General features: G+C 41.0%; 1 protein-coding gene across 3 annotated transcripts in view; it reads right to left on the bottom strand.

Annotated features, from left to right (window-relative positions):
• Positions 1-15389, bottom strand: part of LOC122562201 (E3 ubiquitin-protein ligase rnf213-alpha-like) — a 159421-nt gene that overhangs the window by 17637 nt on the left and 126395 nt on the right. For 2 of the 3 annotated variants that reach the window (XM_043714879.1, XM_043714880.1), the window contains exons 56-63: positions 15229-15339; positions 12914-13168; positions 11442-11520; positions 10631-10665; positions 8244-8341; positions 6565-6721; positions 3136-3301; positions 1854-1951 (exon numbers count right to left, since the gene is read on the bottom strand). In XM_043714879.1, coding sequence (XP_043570814.1) covers positions 1854-1951; positions 3136-3301; positions 6565-6721; positions 8244-8341; positions 10631-10665; positions 11442-11520; positions 12914-13168; positions 15229-15339 — 999 coding nt within the window. Of the gene's footprint in view, positions 1-1853; positions 1952-3135; positions 3302-6564; positions 6722-8243; positions 8342-9977; positions 10133-10630; positions 10666-11441; positions 11521-12913; positions 13169-15228; positions 15340-15389 lie in introns of those variants that run through there. The other variant, XM_043714881.1, reaches the window with a different exon arrangement.

Raw genomic sequence — 15389 nt, 5'->3', positions numbered from 1 at the left:
GTACAATTGCAACATTTAAGAGGCATTTGGATGGGTATATGAATAGGAAGGGTTTCGAGGGAAATGGGCCGGGTGCTGGCAGATGGGACTAGATTGGGTTGGGATATTTGGTCGGCATGGACGGGTTGGACCGAAGGGTCTGTTTCCATGCTGTACACCTCTATGACTCTATGTCATTACAGAGACTTGATTGAGAGAGGGACAGCATAATATTGCAGGATTTAGATGTTTCAGATGAGATAGAGAGGGATGTGTAAGAGCTGTGGGAGTTACTGATAAGGAAGAATATCACAGCTGTACTGAGAGAGGCCATCTCGGACAGCTCATCCACTGAGATCATATGGGTGGAGTTCAGGAATAGGAAGGGTGCAGTCCTTTGATGAGGTTGTATGACAGACTGCCCAATGAGTGACAGAGGAACAGGTATGTGGACAGATTATGGGAAAATGTAAAAATAACAGGGTTGTTGTGGTGGGTGATTTTAACTTCTCCATATTGACTCAGACTTCCATAGTGCCAGGAGCTTGGATGGGGGTAATTTGTTAGGAGGGTTCCTTGCAGCAATATGTAAGGGGCCATATGAGACCTGGTACTGGGAAATAAGCCTGGTCCAAATTTCAGTGGGGGACCATTATTATTCCATTAGTTTGAAGTTACTTTTGGATAAGCGTAAGAGTAGTCCCTGGGTGAAAGTACTAAATTGGGGAACTATAAAAATATTAAACAGGAACTGGGGAATGTAGATTGAAAGTAAATCCATATCTGTCATGTGGGAATCTTCTAAAGTTGATTAGATTTCAGGACCAACATGTTCTTGTGAAAATGCAGAATAAGGATGACAAGATTCAGGAACCCAAGATGACAAGGGAAATTGTGAGCTTCACCAAAAAGAAAAAGGAGACATATGGCAGGTTTTGGAAACTGAAGACAGACAGAGTCCTCAAAGAATGTAAAGAAAGCAGGAAGGAAGTGGAAGGCAACATTTAACAGGTATCTTGACAGATACATGAATAGGCAGGGAATATCAGGATATGGAGGGGCAAACAGTTTTTAGTTTAGAAAGGCATCATGTGTCAGAGAAGATTTGGTGGGTTGAAGGGCCTGTTCATGTGCTGTTTCTTTGTTCCTTGTACATTTATTTACTACCTTTCGTGTTCTAAGGACATCCCAGAACTTTGTGCCCATGAGGTAACTTTTGAAGGATATGCATTGCTGTATTAAAGGCAAAACCAATTTACCCACAAAAGGTCCCAAACTATCAATGGTTTAAATGATGGGATATCCATGTTAGTCATGTTAAATGAAAGATAAATATTGACCAAGAATAAGATTCAAATTTGTTTTCCAAGGGATCTTTCATGTTGAGTTAAAATGTACACAGGCCCTCTGTTTAGTGTAGTCTCTAGAAACAAACATTCCCAAGGTGAGGCTATAGCCCAGATTATGTGGTCATAACTCTATAATTCATCTTGAATCCAGAACCCTATGCACTCAGAAGCAAGTTCCTCAGAAAGTGATTCCTTCAAAAGTGCAACAATCTGAAGCCTTTTTGGAATAAGTAGCTCTACAATCAAAAAGCTCTTCATATGGTTCCTCTCCAATTATGCATTCATCCTAATCTCACTTTCTGCATGTTTCTCATTGTCTTCTCACAGGTATTTATTCTTGCTTTGAAGCTCTCTATCACGTCTTCTGGCATTATGAGGTGCCTTGTCAGATTGATATTCCTAACCGCACTTCCATTTAATGAAATAGTTCTGAAGTTCTCATGATGAAAATAGTATTGTAATGAAGAACACATTTCCTACACTTCAGCTTCCATCAAGAAGCACCTCATACAATAATTTACCAACCTGCAACAATGGAGAAATAACAACCTCGATGAACTGATTCTCCCATGCATTTCTCTCTGTCTTTGATGACAGCTGTTCGTTCCATCCTTTTTTGTGCACTGGGCAGAAAAGAAAACAAATCAGTACAAAGTACTTTTAGTCTATACATTTCATATTAACCAATAATATGCACCCCCAACAAATCTTTCTTAATGACTTTTGGGGAACAGTTGTCTTTATACATTAAAATATAAGTTAGTTTCTAAGTTGTTAATTTTTAAAAAACGTACATATTATGATTCTAGGTAAATTAAACTGCAGACTTCGAAGGTGCATGCAATATATACCCGACAGGCTGAATTATGATTGACATGAATGTCCTCAAAGTGAATTCTGCCAGTGCATGGAATTATAAAAAGATGTATTTTTTTGAGTTGCACGCAATGGTATAAACAAAGTAACATATTGCCATATGCAGTGTGTCCATGTAAATCTGCTTGAATCAGGTAAAGCAAATGGATGGCACGGTGGCTCAATGGTTAGTACTGTCACCACAGTGTCAGGGACTGGGGTTCAATCCCAGCCTTGGGTGACTGTCTGTGTGGAGTTTGCACGTTCTTCCTGAGTCAGTATGGGTTTCCTCTGGGTGCTCCAGTTTCCTCCCATAGCCCAAAGGTATGCAGTTTAGGTGGATTGGCTGTGCTAGACTTCCCATAGCATCCAGGGATGTGTGGATTATGTGGGTTAGCCATGTGATAGGGTTTGGATGGGATGCTCTTTAGAGGGTCAGCGCAGACTCAATGGGCCAAATGGCATGCACATCTTTGCACTGTGGGAGGAAACTGGAGCACCCAAAGGAAATTCACACAGACGCAGAGAGAATGTGCAAACTCCACTGGCCTGCTTCCAAAAATGTAGGATTCTATGATAATGCAAGATAAATGTGGGTTAAAATGGGTGAGGGTGGCAAAAGATGAATTTCTCAATGATGTGCTGCAACTTCACATAATAAAATCCAAGTTATACTGAGGGTAGTGAGGTGAACAGTACTGTACTCTTGGTCAAAACGTCCCATCAGGGTACCATCCTCTGCTTGTGGATTGACAGACTCCTCCCCCCTCAACCGCCGTTCCCCCCCCGCCCAACCAGCAAATCACTCCCAACATCAAAGGTGTGTATATCACAGACTGACACTAGATTTACAAATTTAGTTGGATTTAAACGTTGCTCTACTGGAGTGGTGTTTACATACTATTTTTATTCAAACTGACTTAAACCTTTGACAAGAATACCCTACCAATACCTTTAATGTGATTCATAAGTTTATGAATAACCAGGTGGATGCAGGTAGCTGTATCATCATTGTTCTTCCCCAGTGACTTTCCAAGCTGCGTTAGGTCGGTTTCTAGATGCTGCCACAGGAACTCTGAGACATTTGGTACCTGTGGCTTAATCATTTCTTGCATAATCTGAAGAAATGAATGGACAGGATTTTTGCGTTTTCAACTGTATAGAAAATGCATTCCAAGAAGGCAAGTCTCTGCAACTGTCCACCTTGTTTAAAGAAGAGACTCTATCACATCAGTCCATAACTTCAAATAAGAAGGTTATTTCAACTCTCCTGCCACACTAGCTGCATTTCAAATGACAGATTACTACCCTGACACATCTACTTTCTGTGGCGGCTGCACAAATGAATTTATTACAGATAAAAGATTAGAAAATATTGACTGGGAATTATACTAAGCAATGGTAATATTTCATATTGATGTGAAAATCCATTGTTTACTATTTCAATAGAAGCACTTAGAGGCATAAAGTCAGAGAGATGTACAGCACAGAAACAGACCTTCGGTCCAACTTGTCTGTGCTGATCAGATATCCTAACCTAACCTAGTCCCATTTGCCAGCAGTTGGCCCATATCCCTCTTAAACCCTTCCTATTCATATACCTATCTGGTGCCTTTTAAATGCTGTAATTGTACCAGCCTCCACCACATCCTTTGGCTAATTATTCCATACACACACTACCCTCTGCATGAAAACATTGCCCTTAGGTCTCTTTTATATTTTTCCACTCTCACCCTAAACCAATGTCCTCTAGTTCTGGACTCCCCCACCCCAGGGAAAAGACCTTGTCTATTTACCCTATCCATGCCCCTCATGATTTTATAAACCTCTATAAGGTCACCCCTCAGCCTCTGACACTCCACGGAAAACAGTCCCAACCTATTCAACCTCTCCCGATAGCTCAAATCCTCCAACCCAGGCAACATCTTTGTAAATCTTTTCTGAACCCTTTCAAGTTTCATGACATCCTTCCGATAGGAAGGGGACCAGAGTTGCACACAAATTCCAAAAGTGGCCTAACCAATGTCCTGTACAGCCACAACATGACCTCCCAACTCCTATACTCCCCATACCATTTATTTTAAAAGAACTGAAAACAAAGTTTTTTGGAATTTTTTGAGGATGTAATTCTGAAGATGGACAAGGGAGATCCAGTGGATGTAGTATACCTGTCAGAAAGCCTTTGATAAAGTCCCACATAGGAGGTTAGTGAGCACAATTAGGGCACATGGTATTAGGAGCAAAATACTGACATGGATTGAAAATTGGTTGGCTGACAGGAAACAAAGAGTAGTGATAAAATGCTCCCTTTCGGAATGGCAGGCGGTGACCAGTGGTGTGCCGCGGCGATCAGTGCTGGGACCGCAGCTTTTTACAATGTACATTAATGATATAGATGAAGATATTAAAAGTAATATTAGCACATTTGCTGATGATACAAAGCTGGGTGGCAGGGTGAAATGGGAGGAGGATGTTAGGAGAATACAGAGTGACCTGGACAGGCTGGGTTAGTGGACAGATGCATGGCAGATGCAGTTTAATGTGGATAAATGTATGGTTTTCCACTTTGGTGGCAAGAACAGGAAGGCAGATTACTACCTAAATGGAGTCAAGTTAGGTAAAGGGGCAGTACAACGAGATCTAGGTGTTCTTGTACATCAGTCAATGAAAGCAAGCATGCAGGTACAGCAGGTAGTGAAGAAAGCTAATAGCATGCTGGCCTTCATAACAAGAGGGATTGAGTATAGAAGCAAAGAGGTTCTTCTGTAGCTGTACAGGGCCCTGGTGAGACCACACCTGGAGTATTATGTGCAGTTCTGGTCTCCAAATTTGAGGAAAGACATTCTGGCTATTGAGGGAGTGCAGCGTAGGTACACGAGGTCAATTCCTGGAATGGCGGGACTACCTTACACTGAAAGACTGGAACGACTGGGCTTCTATACCCTTGAATTTAGAAGACTGAGAGGGGATCTGATTGAGACATATAAGATTATTAAAGGATTGAACACTCTGGAGGCAGGAAACATGTTTCCGCTGATGGGTGAGTGCCGAACCAGAGGACACAGCTTAAAAATAAGGGGTAGACCATTTAGGACAGAGATGAGGAGAAACCTCTTCACCCAGAGAGTGGTGGGTGTATGGAATGCTCTACCCCAGAAGGCTGTGAAGGCCAAGTCTCTGGATACTTTCAAGAAAGAGTTGAATAGAGCTCTTACGGATAGTGGAATCAAGGGTTATGGGGATAAGGCAGGAACAGGATACTGATTGAGGATGATCAGCCATGATCATAATGAATGGTGGTGCAGGCTCGAAGGGCAGAATGGCCTACTCCTGTACCTATTGTCTCTTATCTATTGTCTATAAAACCAAGAGTTTAGACAAAGCTTCACTCGTTTGGGAGGCACAGGTGGCTCAGTGGTTACCACTGCTGTTTCACAGTGCCAGGGACCCAGGTTTGATTCTCAGGTCACCTGTGCGAAGATGCACACTCTCCCCGTGTCTGCGTGGGTTTCCTCCCACAATCCAAAGATGTGCAGGTTAGGTGAATCGGCCCCGCTAAATTGCCCATAGTGTTCAGGGATGTGTAGGTTAGGCGCATTAGTTGGGGGTAAATGAGAAATGGTTCAGGGTGGGATACTCTTTGATGGTTCAGTGTGGACTTGGTGGGCCGAAACGCTTGTTTCCACACTGTAGGGATTTTATCAATGAATATTAATTGGTCTCACATGACATTGAATTCAGACGGTTAAAGATCAGGGACTGTTATCATTTGAAGTGAGGTGACAGCAGAGGCAATATGTATATTGCTTTATGTTGTTGTAAACTTGCCAAATCATAATTACATTCTCCTGCCATTGATGGTACTGCAGCGCCTCTTTGAGAGGAATTGTGTCATTACAAAGTGACACATTTCAGGCAATTTTCGTCATAAATGTGAATTAGAACAGCAACTGCACAGATACGTAATTTTTAATATAGTCTACACTATAAATGCAAGACTTTCTTTTAGATCTTAAAATGCTGTTATTACACCATAAAACCTTCCAAACCCACAACTTCTTCCACCTAGAAGGAAAAGGGCAGCAAAAACATGGAAACACCATCACCTGCAAGTTTCCCTTCAAGCTACTCACCATCCCAACTTGGAAACATATTGCACTTCTTTTCCTGTTACTGAGTAAAATCCTAGAACTCCCTGGCAAACAATGCTGTGGGTCTACCTACACGACATGGGCAGCAGCAGGTCACACCAACTTTCTTAAGGTCAATTAGGACTGGACAATAAAATACTGGCCCAATCCAGGAGCACACACATCAGTGAATGAAATATAAAGTAAAAAAAATCAGGCTTATATAACTTTATTAAAAGAGAGTCAGTTACCTGACGATGGTGAAATGTGCCGAGCATCATTGATACATGTGTCAGTGTCCGCAATAACAGGAAAACAACAGGAGTCATCTGTCGATCAGGTACAACAACTTGACTTCTCCTTGAGGCACTTCCCAAGACATGACCAGTTTTAGTTTGATCTATGTGACTACAAAAGAACCACAGATCAATTGAGCCTTGAGATTCCTGAAGGTCTGTTCTGTTACAGGAAGTGACCAAAACTGAATTCACCGACTTCCTATACTGACCAACTTTTATTTGCTATGTGTGGTCAGTTCAGACTCAAAACCATTTGAGTCTGCTGGCCTGGTATTGCTGCTTTTAACAGTCAGTATTATCATCCAGTTGTGTTTTATTGTGCCACAGAAATGATCAAATTATCCTTTCCTTCAAAAGCATATCGCAAAATAAGGTCAGTGTTGTTCACTGTTGCTGAGTCAAACTCCTGGAACTCCCTGCCTAACGGCATTGTGGGTTTACTTACAGCACACTGTCTGCATTGGTTCAATAAGGCAGCTGATCACCATCTTCTCAAAGGCAGCTAGGGATGGGCAATAAATGCTGGGCTGCATCCATGAATCCCACAGCACATAAATGTATAAAAAGGTATTGGCATGTTCAGTGAGGTGGTCATACTGCAGGTAAAGATTGCACAGGTAGAAAGAGAATGGGTGACCCCCAGAGTGAAAGCATTAGGCATGTCATTCAAGAGGAGTCACTTGGCTTATCTCTCTCTCTCTAACAGATTTTCTGTTTAGGACATTGCTGACTGAGATGGTTTCTGGGGGAATGATATGAGAGCCAAGTCTGTGGCACTAGGAATGGTTCAGATGTGCAGTGGTAGTTGAGAAGTAGGGGTGAGTGCTGTAGTGACAGGGAATATGCAGCATATTCTGATATTCTGGAGGGGGACAGAGAGCAAACAAGGGTCATGGTCCATGGCAGTATTAATGAGGTCCTGCAAACAGAATACAGAGGAACTTCAATTATCCAATATTCGATTATCTGAATATCTGATTATCCGGCAAAATCACAAAGTCCCGATGCTTGGATAAACTGTGTTATCCAGCATTTGATTATCCGGAATTTGATTAACTGAAAGAAATACTCCCTGCCTGTGTCTTTCAGATAATTGAGGTTCCTCTGTTTAGGGAGCTAGAAAATAAATTAAAAAGCAGCACTTGAAGAGGCGGTGATCCCAGGATGCCATAATCTTGAGGCATTGGGACTGATTCTGGCGATCATGGGAGATGTACAAGCTGGACAGATTGTATACTAGCAGGATTCTTATTGGAGCATTTGCTAGTTCCATGGGGGTGCTCGAGTTTAAACTAGAGTGGTAGGGGAATAGGAACCTTTGCTGGGAGACAGGAGTGAAGGACATGGAATAGGGGATTGACTGTGATGAAGTGGAATTTCTTTACTCTGAAGGAGGTGAACCTGTAAAATTCTCTACCACAGAAGGCTGCAGAGTCAAGTCAATGAATATTCTTAAGAAATAAATAGATAGATTTCTAGAAGCCAAAGGGATCAGATAGAATGGGGAAAGAGTGGGGGTCTGGCACTGAGACAGATGATCAGTCATGGACACACTGAATAGCGGAATGGGCTCACTGGGCCAAGTGTCCTACTTCTTATGTTCTGAATTTTTAAAAGAGAAATATACATACTGTTGTGAAACAGTAAATCCAGGAACAGCACTGTGATGTTGTCCACCAACCACACTACCACAATGAGAGCAACGAGCAGTTTGTGTTGGTTTTCCACACTGTCAATAAAAGAATTGTTTAGTTAGTTTATCAGCTTGAATCTCTCATTGCCAAGTGCAGGGAAGCTGCCTCACTGATTGACTTGCATACACCAGCACAAAGCTTCAGCTCCAGGACATCCAAGCCAGAATCAATCAAACCGAAGAAACATCCAAATGGTCAATCGCCATCTCTGATAGAAGGAAACATTTGGTAATACAGAGACATAGTCAATGATTAGTATTTAGCCATGAATGGCAAAGGAAGGATAAAAGTGCTTGGGAAAGGTGACAGCGTGAGTTGTAAATGTTTAAATGGATGTGACATAACATCATAGTCACAGGCCCAGATTTATGCTGAATTGGGCCAATCTAGAGACATTTAAATGGTGTAGAGAAGACTGGATTACTGGATTCTCACCTCTTTTCCATTTCTGACAATTTGGGCCTGCACAGATAGCCAACCCACATGGAGATGGCACTACTAACATTTCAAAAATATTAAATAATCAAGGAGGTGAAGTGAAAGGAAGAGCAAGAAATCAATAGAATAGCTATCACGAAAGAAAAAGTATGAGGAAAATTAATGGGGCTAAATGCATTTTGGCAGGAAGAATGGAAGACCTGAGGGTATTATCTCAGAGTAAGGAATCACCCACTTAAGACAGAGAGAGATGAGGAGGAATTTCTTCTCTCAAAGGATAGTGAATCTGTGGAATTCTACATCAGAACATGCTGTTGAGGCTGGTTTACTACATATATTCAAGGTAGAGATAGACAGATTTTTAATCAGAATGGGAATCGAGGCAATTGGGTAAATTGCAGGAAATTGAAGTTGAGGATTATCAAATCAATCATGATCTCAAAGAACAGCATAGCAGACTTGATGGACCAAGTGGCCTACTACTGCTTCTCCTTATGATCTTATGCAGCACTCCCACTCTTGCCAGCTTCATTGCAGGGATAGGCATTTCAAATTTTCCTGCAATTCTGAGGATTCATGAACCATGGGGGAGCCCTGGTACCAAGTTATCAATGAGGAAAATGACCAGTAAACACTCCCATTCACACTTCATGCACTACATTGGCACTGTATGAGTTCAGACATTCATAGTAATCAATTTCACAAGCTTTTATCCACTTCAGACCTCTCAATCTTCTGTATGTAATCACACAGCGCAGCAAACTCCCACAAATAGCAATGTGATATCAAGCCTGTTGCTTTGTTTTGTGGTGTTGATTGAGGAATTAATGTTGGCCAGGATTTCAGCATTTATTCCCTGTTCATCTTCAAAAATAACGTCATGGCATCTTTTACTGCTATCTAAACAGGCAACTGGGGCCTCAGGTTAACATCTCAGCACAGTGCACCTGACACTGCCATGGTCCCTTGGTGCTGCACAATGAGAAAGTGCCAGACCAGTGGATCATTCTCTGATAGAATGGTGGTGTTTGGTAAAACATTTACATGTACTTTCAGCTCCACTTTATTTCAGTTTTTCATGACCAAGGAGAAGCTGTAAAGCAGGCAGATAGACAGGAGTACGATGGCATGGTGGCTCAGTGGTGAGCATTGCTGCCTCACACTGCCAGGGAGCCAGGTTCGATTCCAGCCTTGGGTGATTGTGTGGAGTTTGCACGTTCTCCCCATGTCTGCGTGGGTTTCCGCCAAGTGCTCTGGTTTCCTCCCTCAATCCAAAGACTTACAGGTTACGTGGATTGGTAATAGTCCATGCAGCGTTGCTGGGTCTGGGTGGGATGCCCTTAGGAAGGTTGGTGCAGATTTGATGGGCTGAACAGTCTCTTTCTGTACTGTAAGGATACTATGAGTGAGTTACGTGGGGAAATGCAGGGACAAGCTGACTCTTAGTTAATGGATTAGCATTGCAGCACAGTAGAAGAAGAGTGAGTTAATTTGAGTAGCAGGTCAGGACAATTCAAGCAAATGTCAACGAAAATTAGGTTTCCCTAATTGAGACCTCACTTTACACTCATTTTTGGAGTGTCTTTAACTCTGGTGCGGCATTTGTGGAAAAGAGAAATCAAATTTGAAGAGTTCAGATTTCATCCCTTCCTGCTCACATATGGCCCCTGCAGATTAAGTGTGCAGACCCACCATATTCCTCGCAATATTAACTTACTGTCTAATGCATAGGAAATAATATGCTATGTACATAGCCTCATTTAAAAAGGATGCAGAAAAGGAAGGACTGATAATTTAATTCTTTAATATGGGTGCAATGAAAATTCTAAAGGCACTCTAAACTATTTTGAAACCTTATTTATACTTACAATAAAATTAATACTTACATTAGCAACTTGAACAGGTTCACCGCAACTGCAGTCTGCAATGAAATATAGATAGTGGGAGATGTATTGTTAACAGTGTAGCAATAAAAGGAATTAGAGAAAATTCCATCTTTATCTATAACTGGATTTAGTTATTGTCTTGCTCTTGGTTAAGTATATTAAAAATAACACTTTTGAAGGCAACAGTGTTTTCCACCATATGTATCAAGCATTACCCTTCCCTGAACAATGAAATTCCTTGTAACACATCTACTAGTCACATTGACAATGTCAGTTGCAGTGTGATACTTGCACCTTCATTTGCCAATGTTACTTTTGCCGAACGCTCAAATATATAGAACAAGAGTCAGACTTATCATTTATAAAATGCCTTGGAAAGTGTAATAGCATCAGCAAGATGACTATCTTCCTACACAGATGAGGATTAAATCTGAATATCACGGAAATGCCTTATCTCCTTTGTAATCATTTTCTCCCATCCGTAATTTTGTAGCAGCCAGAGTATTAATATGGTCTGCCATAAATATTTTAGCTCTAGTATAATAAAGTTTAGTGCATTCATACTGCAGTGAAAATGCAATAATCGCATTCTTGCAGCATACAAGGCTACTTGTCACATATAAACACCATGAAAACATAGCCTTCTAGGCTACCATGAAAAGCAAAAGACCCCCGATTGTCAAAATAAGTGCATTTTTGAGGTACATAAACAAATTTTAATGATACAATTGGAAGTATTTTAGATCTACATTTAATCTTTTTGGTTTGTAAATTACAAATAATTAACAGCACAGAGATGAATGACACTTACGGTACCAAGTCACCTTCTCTCGAGTCAATTGCTTAACTTCACTAAAAACATCTTCTGGCATGGTAGGTAAATAGGCGTGCTAAAAGTAGAAAGGAACATGTAAGAATGTTATAATAGGTCCCTTCCTGCTGTCAAGATGTTTCTGACATCAACATCACTGATTTCTCTGATCCAGAGGGAAGTATAAGTAAAGAAATAATATTTGGAGCTCTGAATCCCGAGTCTGAGGGAATTCTCTCTGGTTCCAAGTGTGACCTAGTATCCAACCATTCTGAAGTCTGAATAATATATTAGATCATTTTAATGAGATTTATGATCTTGGTCATCAAAGAGAATGTTGTTGCTAAATCAGAGAAGATTTGCATTATTCTTGAAGTTGGCGATGCAACACATGACCTCAAGTCCTAGTCTATAAATAGAACATAATGGTAAACTTCTCACCATGACCACTATGATCAGTTGGCAGACTGGTACTCAGACAGCATCAATGACTCTCTTTAGTGATGGGAATCTTGGTTGCAGTCAAAGCGGTGGTGGTGGAGGGGGTGATAATTGAGAATGCAGAGGTGACAGAGGGGAAATGATCAGCACTAGTCATTTCCAATCATGTAGTGACTTGATGACATAAATGGATAATTACATATTCCAGCCTGTGACCTTACCGAGTGAAGAAATGTGCTAAGGAAGCATTGGCAATGGAGTCCACACTTACAAATGATGGGGAGCAACAGAGAATGTAGTAAACATTCGGTCATCTTCCATAGCCTGGGAATGCTTTATGATGGAGCTTTGCCCTTTTACTGCAAACACCAAGCATTGCAGACATTGAGCAGTGAAATTCTTCTCAGGAGGCAAGACTGGGCAGGATGGATCAATAATTTAGAAGAACGATGAGTGATCCTATTTGAAATACTGAAGATTTAGAGAGGGCTTGGAAGGGTAGATGCTCAGAGGCATAGTTCCAAAATAAGGGGTCCCTTAGTTAAGATGGAGAGGAAGAGGAATATTTTCTCTTAGAGACTGTCAGTGTTTTCCAGTGATCATTGGGGGGCTGGCTTATTGAGTACTTAGAATGAATTAGATCGAATCTTGATTGATAAGGGAATTAGGATAGGAAATAAAGGGAGTTAAAGCCTCACCAGATCAGATGTGATTACACCACTGATAGGCACAAGGCGAATCCTATTTGTTATGTGCTTCTGACTGGGTCAGTATATGTTTTAAGTATCTTGGATGAGACAAGTCTAGTGAGTCATGGTAATCCTATGATATGCATTACAAATCACAGAACATGGGGCAGGTCATTCAGCCTTTAATGTCTATGCTGATTTTTGGAATTAGCTAGCAAACAGCCCACTCCCTGGTTCTTTTGCAATAGCCCTGCTAACTTTCCTTTTCAGGGGGTTATGGATGACTTAGAACTTGGGAAGCAAATTTTTCTTATAGAAATTGTGCGTCTGTGACTTCCTCACCCTCATTTCTGCAGATCTGAAAGCAATTTTGTAGAGTGGGGATTTCAAAACATTTTCTCCACAGATGAAAACCAAGGCTGCGTGCACAATTATTTCAATCAGGATGTGCCGTTGGTTTGACTGTCTTGCTGTGATCCATCGGGAAGAGTTTTGATCTCCAGTGGCATTTTCCACCAATTTAGTGCAGAAGTCCTTCAGGTCTGCAGCCTCAAAGAGTTTACTATCTTTAATAAATGTCTGCAACATGGTGATTAACTGAAAGATAGCAGATTTTGCAAAGTCAGTGCATTTGTATCACAGTTTATTTTCTCATTTACAAACAAGGCTGCTAATCTACTCATTGCTAGGTGAAACATTTTCAGACATAAATTATGAAATTTAATTTGTGCGTTACATTTGTAAGCAAATATACGGGACAAAAAAAATACTAGTGCACTGTTCCAAATTGTCATCGAATACTGGAATAAATGACCAGGTCATTCTATAAACTCTTTGTGAAAATCTTTGTTTTCATTTGGGTTCTGAGAGCTGGTAATTATTGTTAAAAATGTTGACAACATTCATAGATGCAATTCCTGTGCCCTATCTCAGAACTTGAGGAGAAATGCAGATTACACAGAAACTACTTAACTTTGAAAGTTTGCACCAAAACTACTGCTGTCAGCAGAAATTATGAAGAGAAACACGTGAATGCACAGTGTTGAACATAGAACACTGTGCAGGCCCGCACCTGGAAAACTGACCGAGGTCCGCGGAGCTACAGGAACAAATGTCTCCCTCATTTTGGTAAATTTACACACCCGCACTGAGTCATTGGAGAGCTTCAGTGTCTCGATGTTTGTTTCAGATTGGCATTCCGGAACAATAAATGTGGTAGATTACTGAATTAGCACAGGCCTGATTTGGAGATGCTGGTATTGGACTGGGGTGTACTAAGTTAAAAACCACACAACATCAGGTTGTGATGACCTGATGAAGGAGCAGCGCTCTGAAAGCTAGTGCTCCCAATTAAACCTATTGGACTATAACCTGTTGTCGTGTGATTTTTAACTCAGTACAGACCTTTGGCTTGAAAAGTCTATGCTACTTAGCAATGTCAAAAGTCCTCACTGCAACTTAAATGTGAAATGTTTCTATGGTGCTCTCATACCAATGCACATAGAATTGCTCTAAGTGCTGATGTGGTGCTCAACACTGCCAGAAAACAAACAGTCTCTGTTCTCTTCTCATCATGATCTTCAACATTTATATTTTCTAATATCCATCCTCCAAGTTTATCATGATTAAAACATGCAATAGTCTGAGCCACAATGGGAAGAATCATCTTGAAAACATTTCCAACACTGAGCAGTATGGCTTCACATCTGTAGGCATGCACCTATTGCAAACAGAATGCCTGTTCTCATTTATAGAAGTCTCTTTATAGAAAAACATCTTTATTGACTACTTGAATTTTGGATGCTTCATTTCACCCTTATAAACATTCCTGTATCACCAGGTGTACCATCCTTCATGTATTCACTTCCATTCTGAATACATGTGAACGAGCATCATCCACAAACAGAACACCGTTTCTGTAGATGCAATTGGTGGGGGCGCCATAGCATTTGGCCCTCATGCTCCAACCTTACAGTCTATAATAATGACTTTGATGTAGTTTGGATAGAAGGTACTATAGCCATATTTACAGATGACACTAAAATGGTTGGGAACGTAAATTGTAATGAAGTTAATGAAAGGCTTAATTGGTACTGCTGAGAGCTGATGCTTAGGTTGGCTGTTACCATGGGTGATTTGGAGATGGGATACAGTTGTGTGTAAGGACACTCTGGATGTGAAAATAAAAAAAGTAGGTTGGCTGTTGTTTAAAAATCTTCCATTTCTTCCCTGGGGACGCAGAGCAGAAACCCAAATTAGTTACTACTTCTCTTTTCTGTTCCCATCATATATATTTCAATAGTGGTTTGCTGTTACCTTCTTGAGTAACAGTCTGTAGTCAACAACATGCCAGAGCTGAAAAATGTGTTGCTGGAAAAGCGCAGCAGGTCAGGCAGCATCCAAGGAGCAGGAGAATCGACGTTTCGGGCATAAGCCCTTCTTCAGGAATCATTCCTGAAGAAGGGCTTATGCCCGAAACGTCGATTCTCCTGCTCCTTGGATACTGCCTGACATGCTGCGCTTTTCCAGCAACACATTTTTCAGCTCTGATCTCCAGCATCTGCAGTCCTCACTTTCTCCTAATAACATGCTAGACAGAACTTATTCTCAGTTTAAGTTCCCACACATCTGAAATTAGGTCAGTGATTGATTCTTACCTTTGGACTAGGTTGCAGACTGGAATCCTCTACAGCAAACAAAGATGTTACCTCACGGAAGAAGGCCAATGCCAGATAAACCCGTTGATTGTTTAAAGAGCATTTTGAAGTCTTTCAGGAGCAAAGATATGAAACAAATGTTGAGTGCTACTACAATATAC

Source organism: Chiloscyllium plagiosum, chromosome 24 (assembly GCF_004010195.1).
Source record: "Chiloscyllium plagiosum isolate BGI_BamShark_2017 chromosome 24, ASM401019v2, whole genome shotgun sequence".
Lineage (NCBI taxonomy): Eukaryota > Metazoa > Chordata > Chondrichthyes > Orectolobiformes > Hemiscylliidae > Chiloscyllium > Chiloscyllium plagiosum.
The sequence above is the reverse complement of the archived record's forward strand: the minus strand, read 5'-3'. Positions and strand labels throughout refer to the sequence as shown.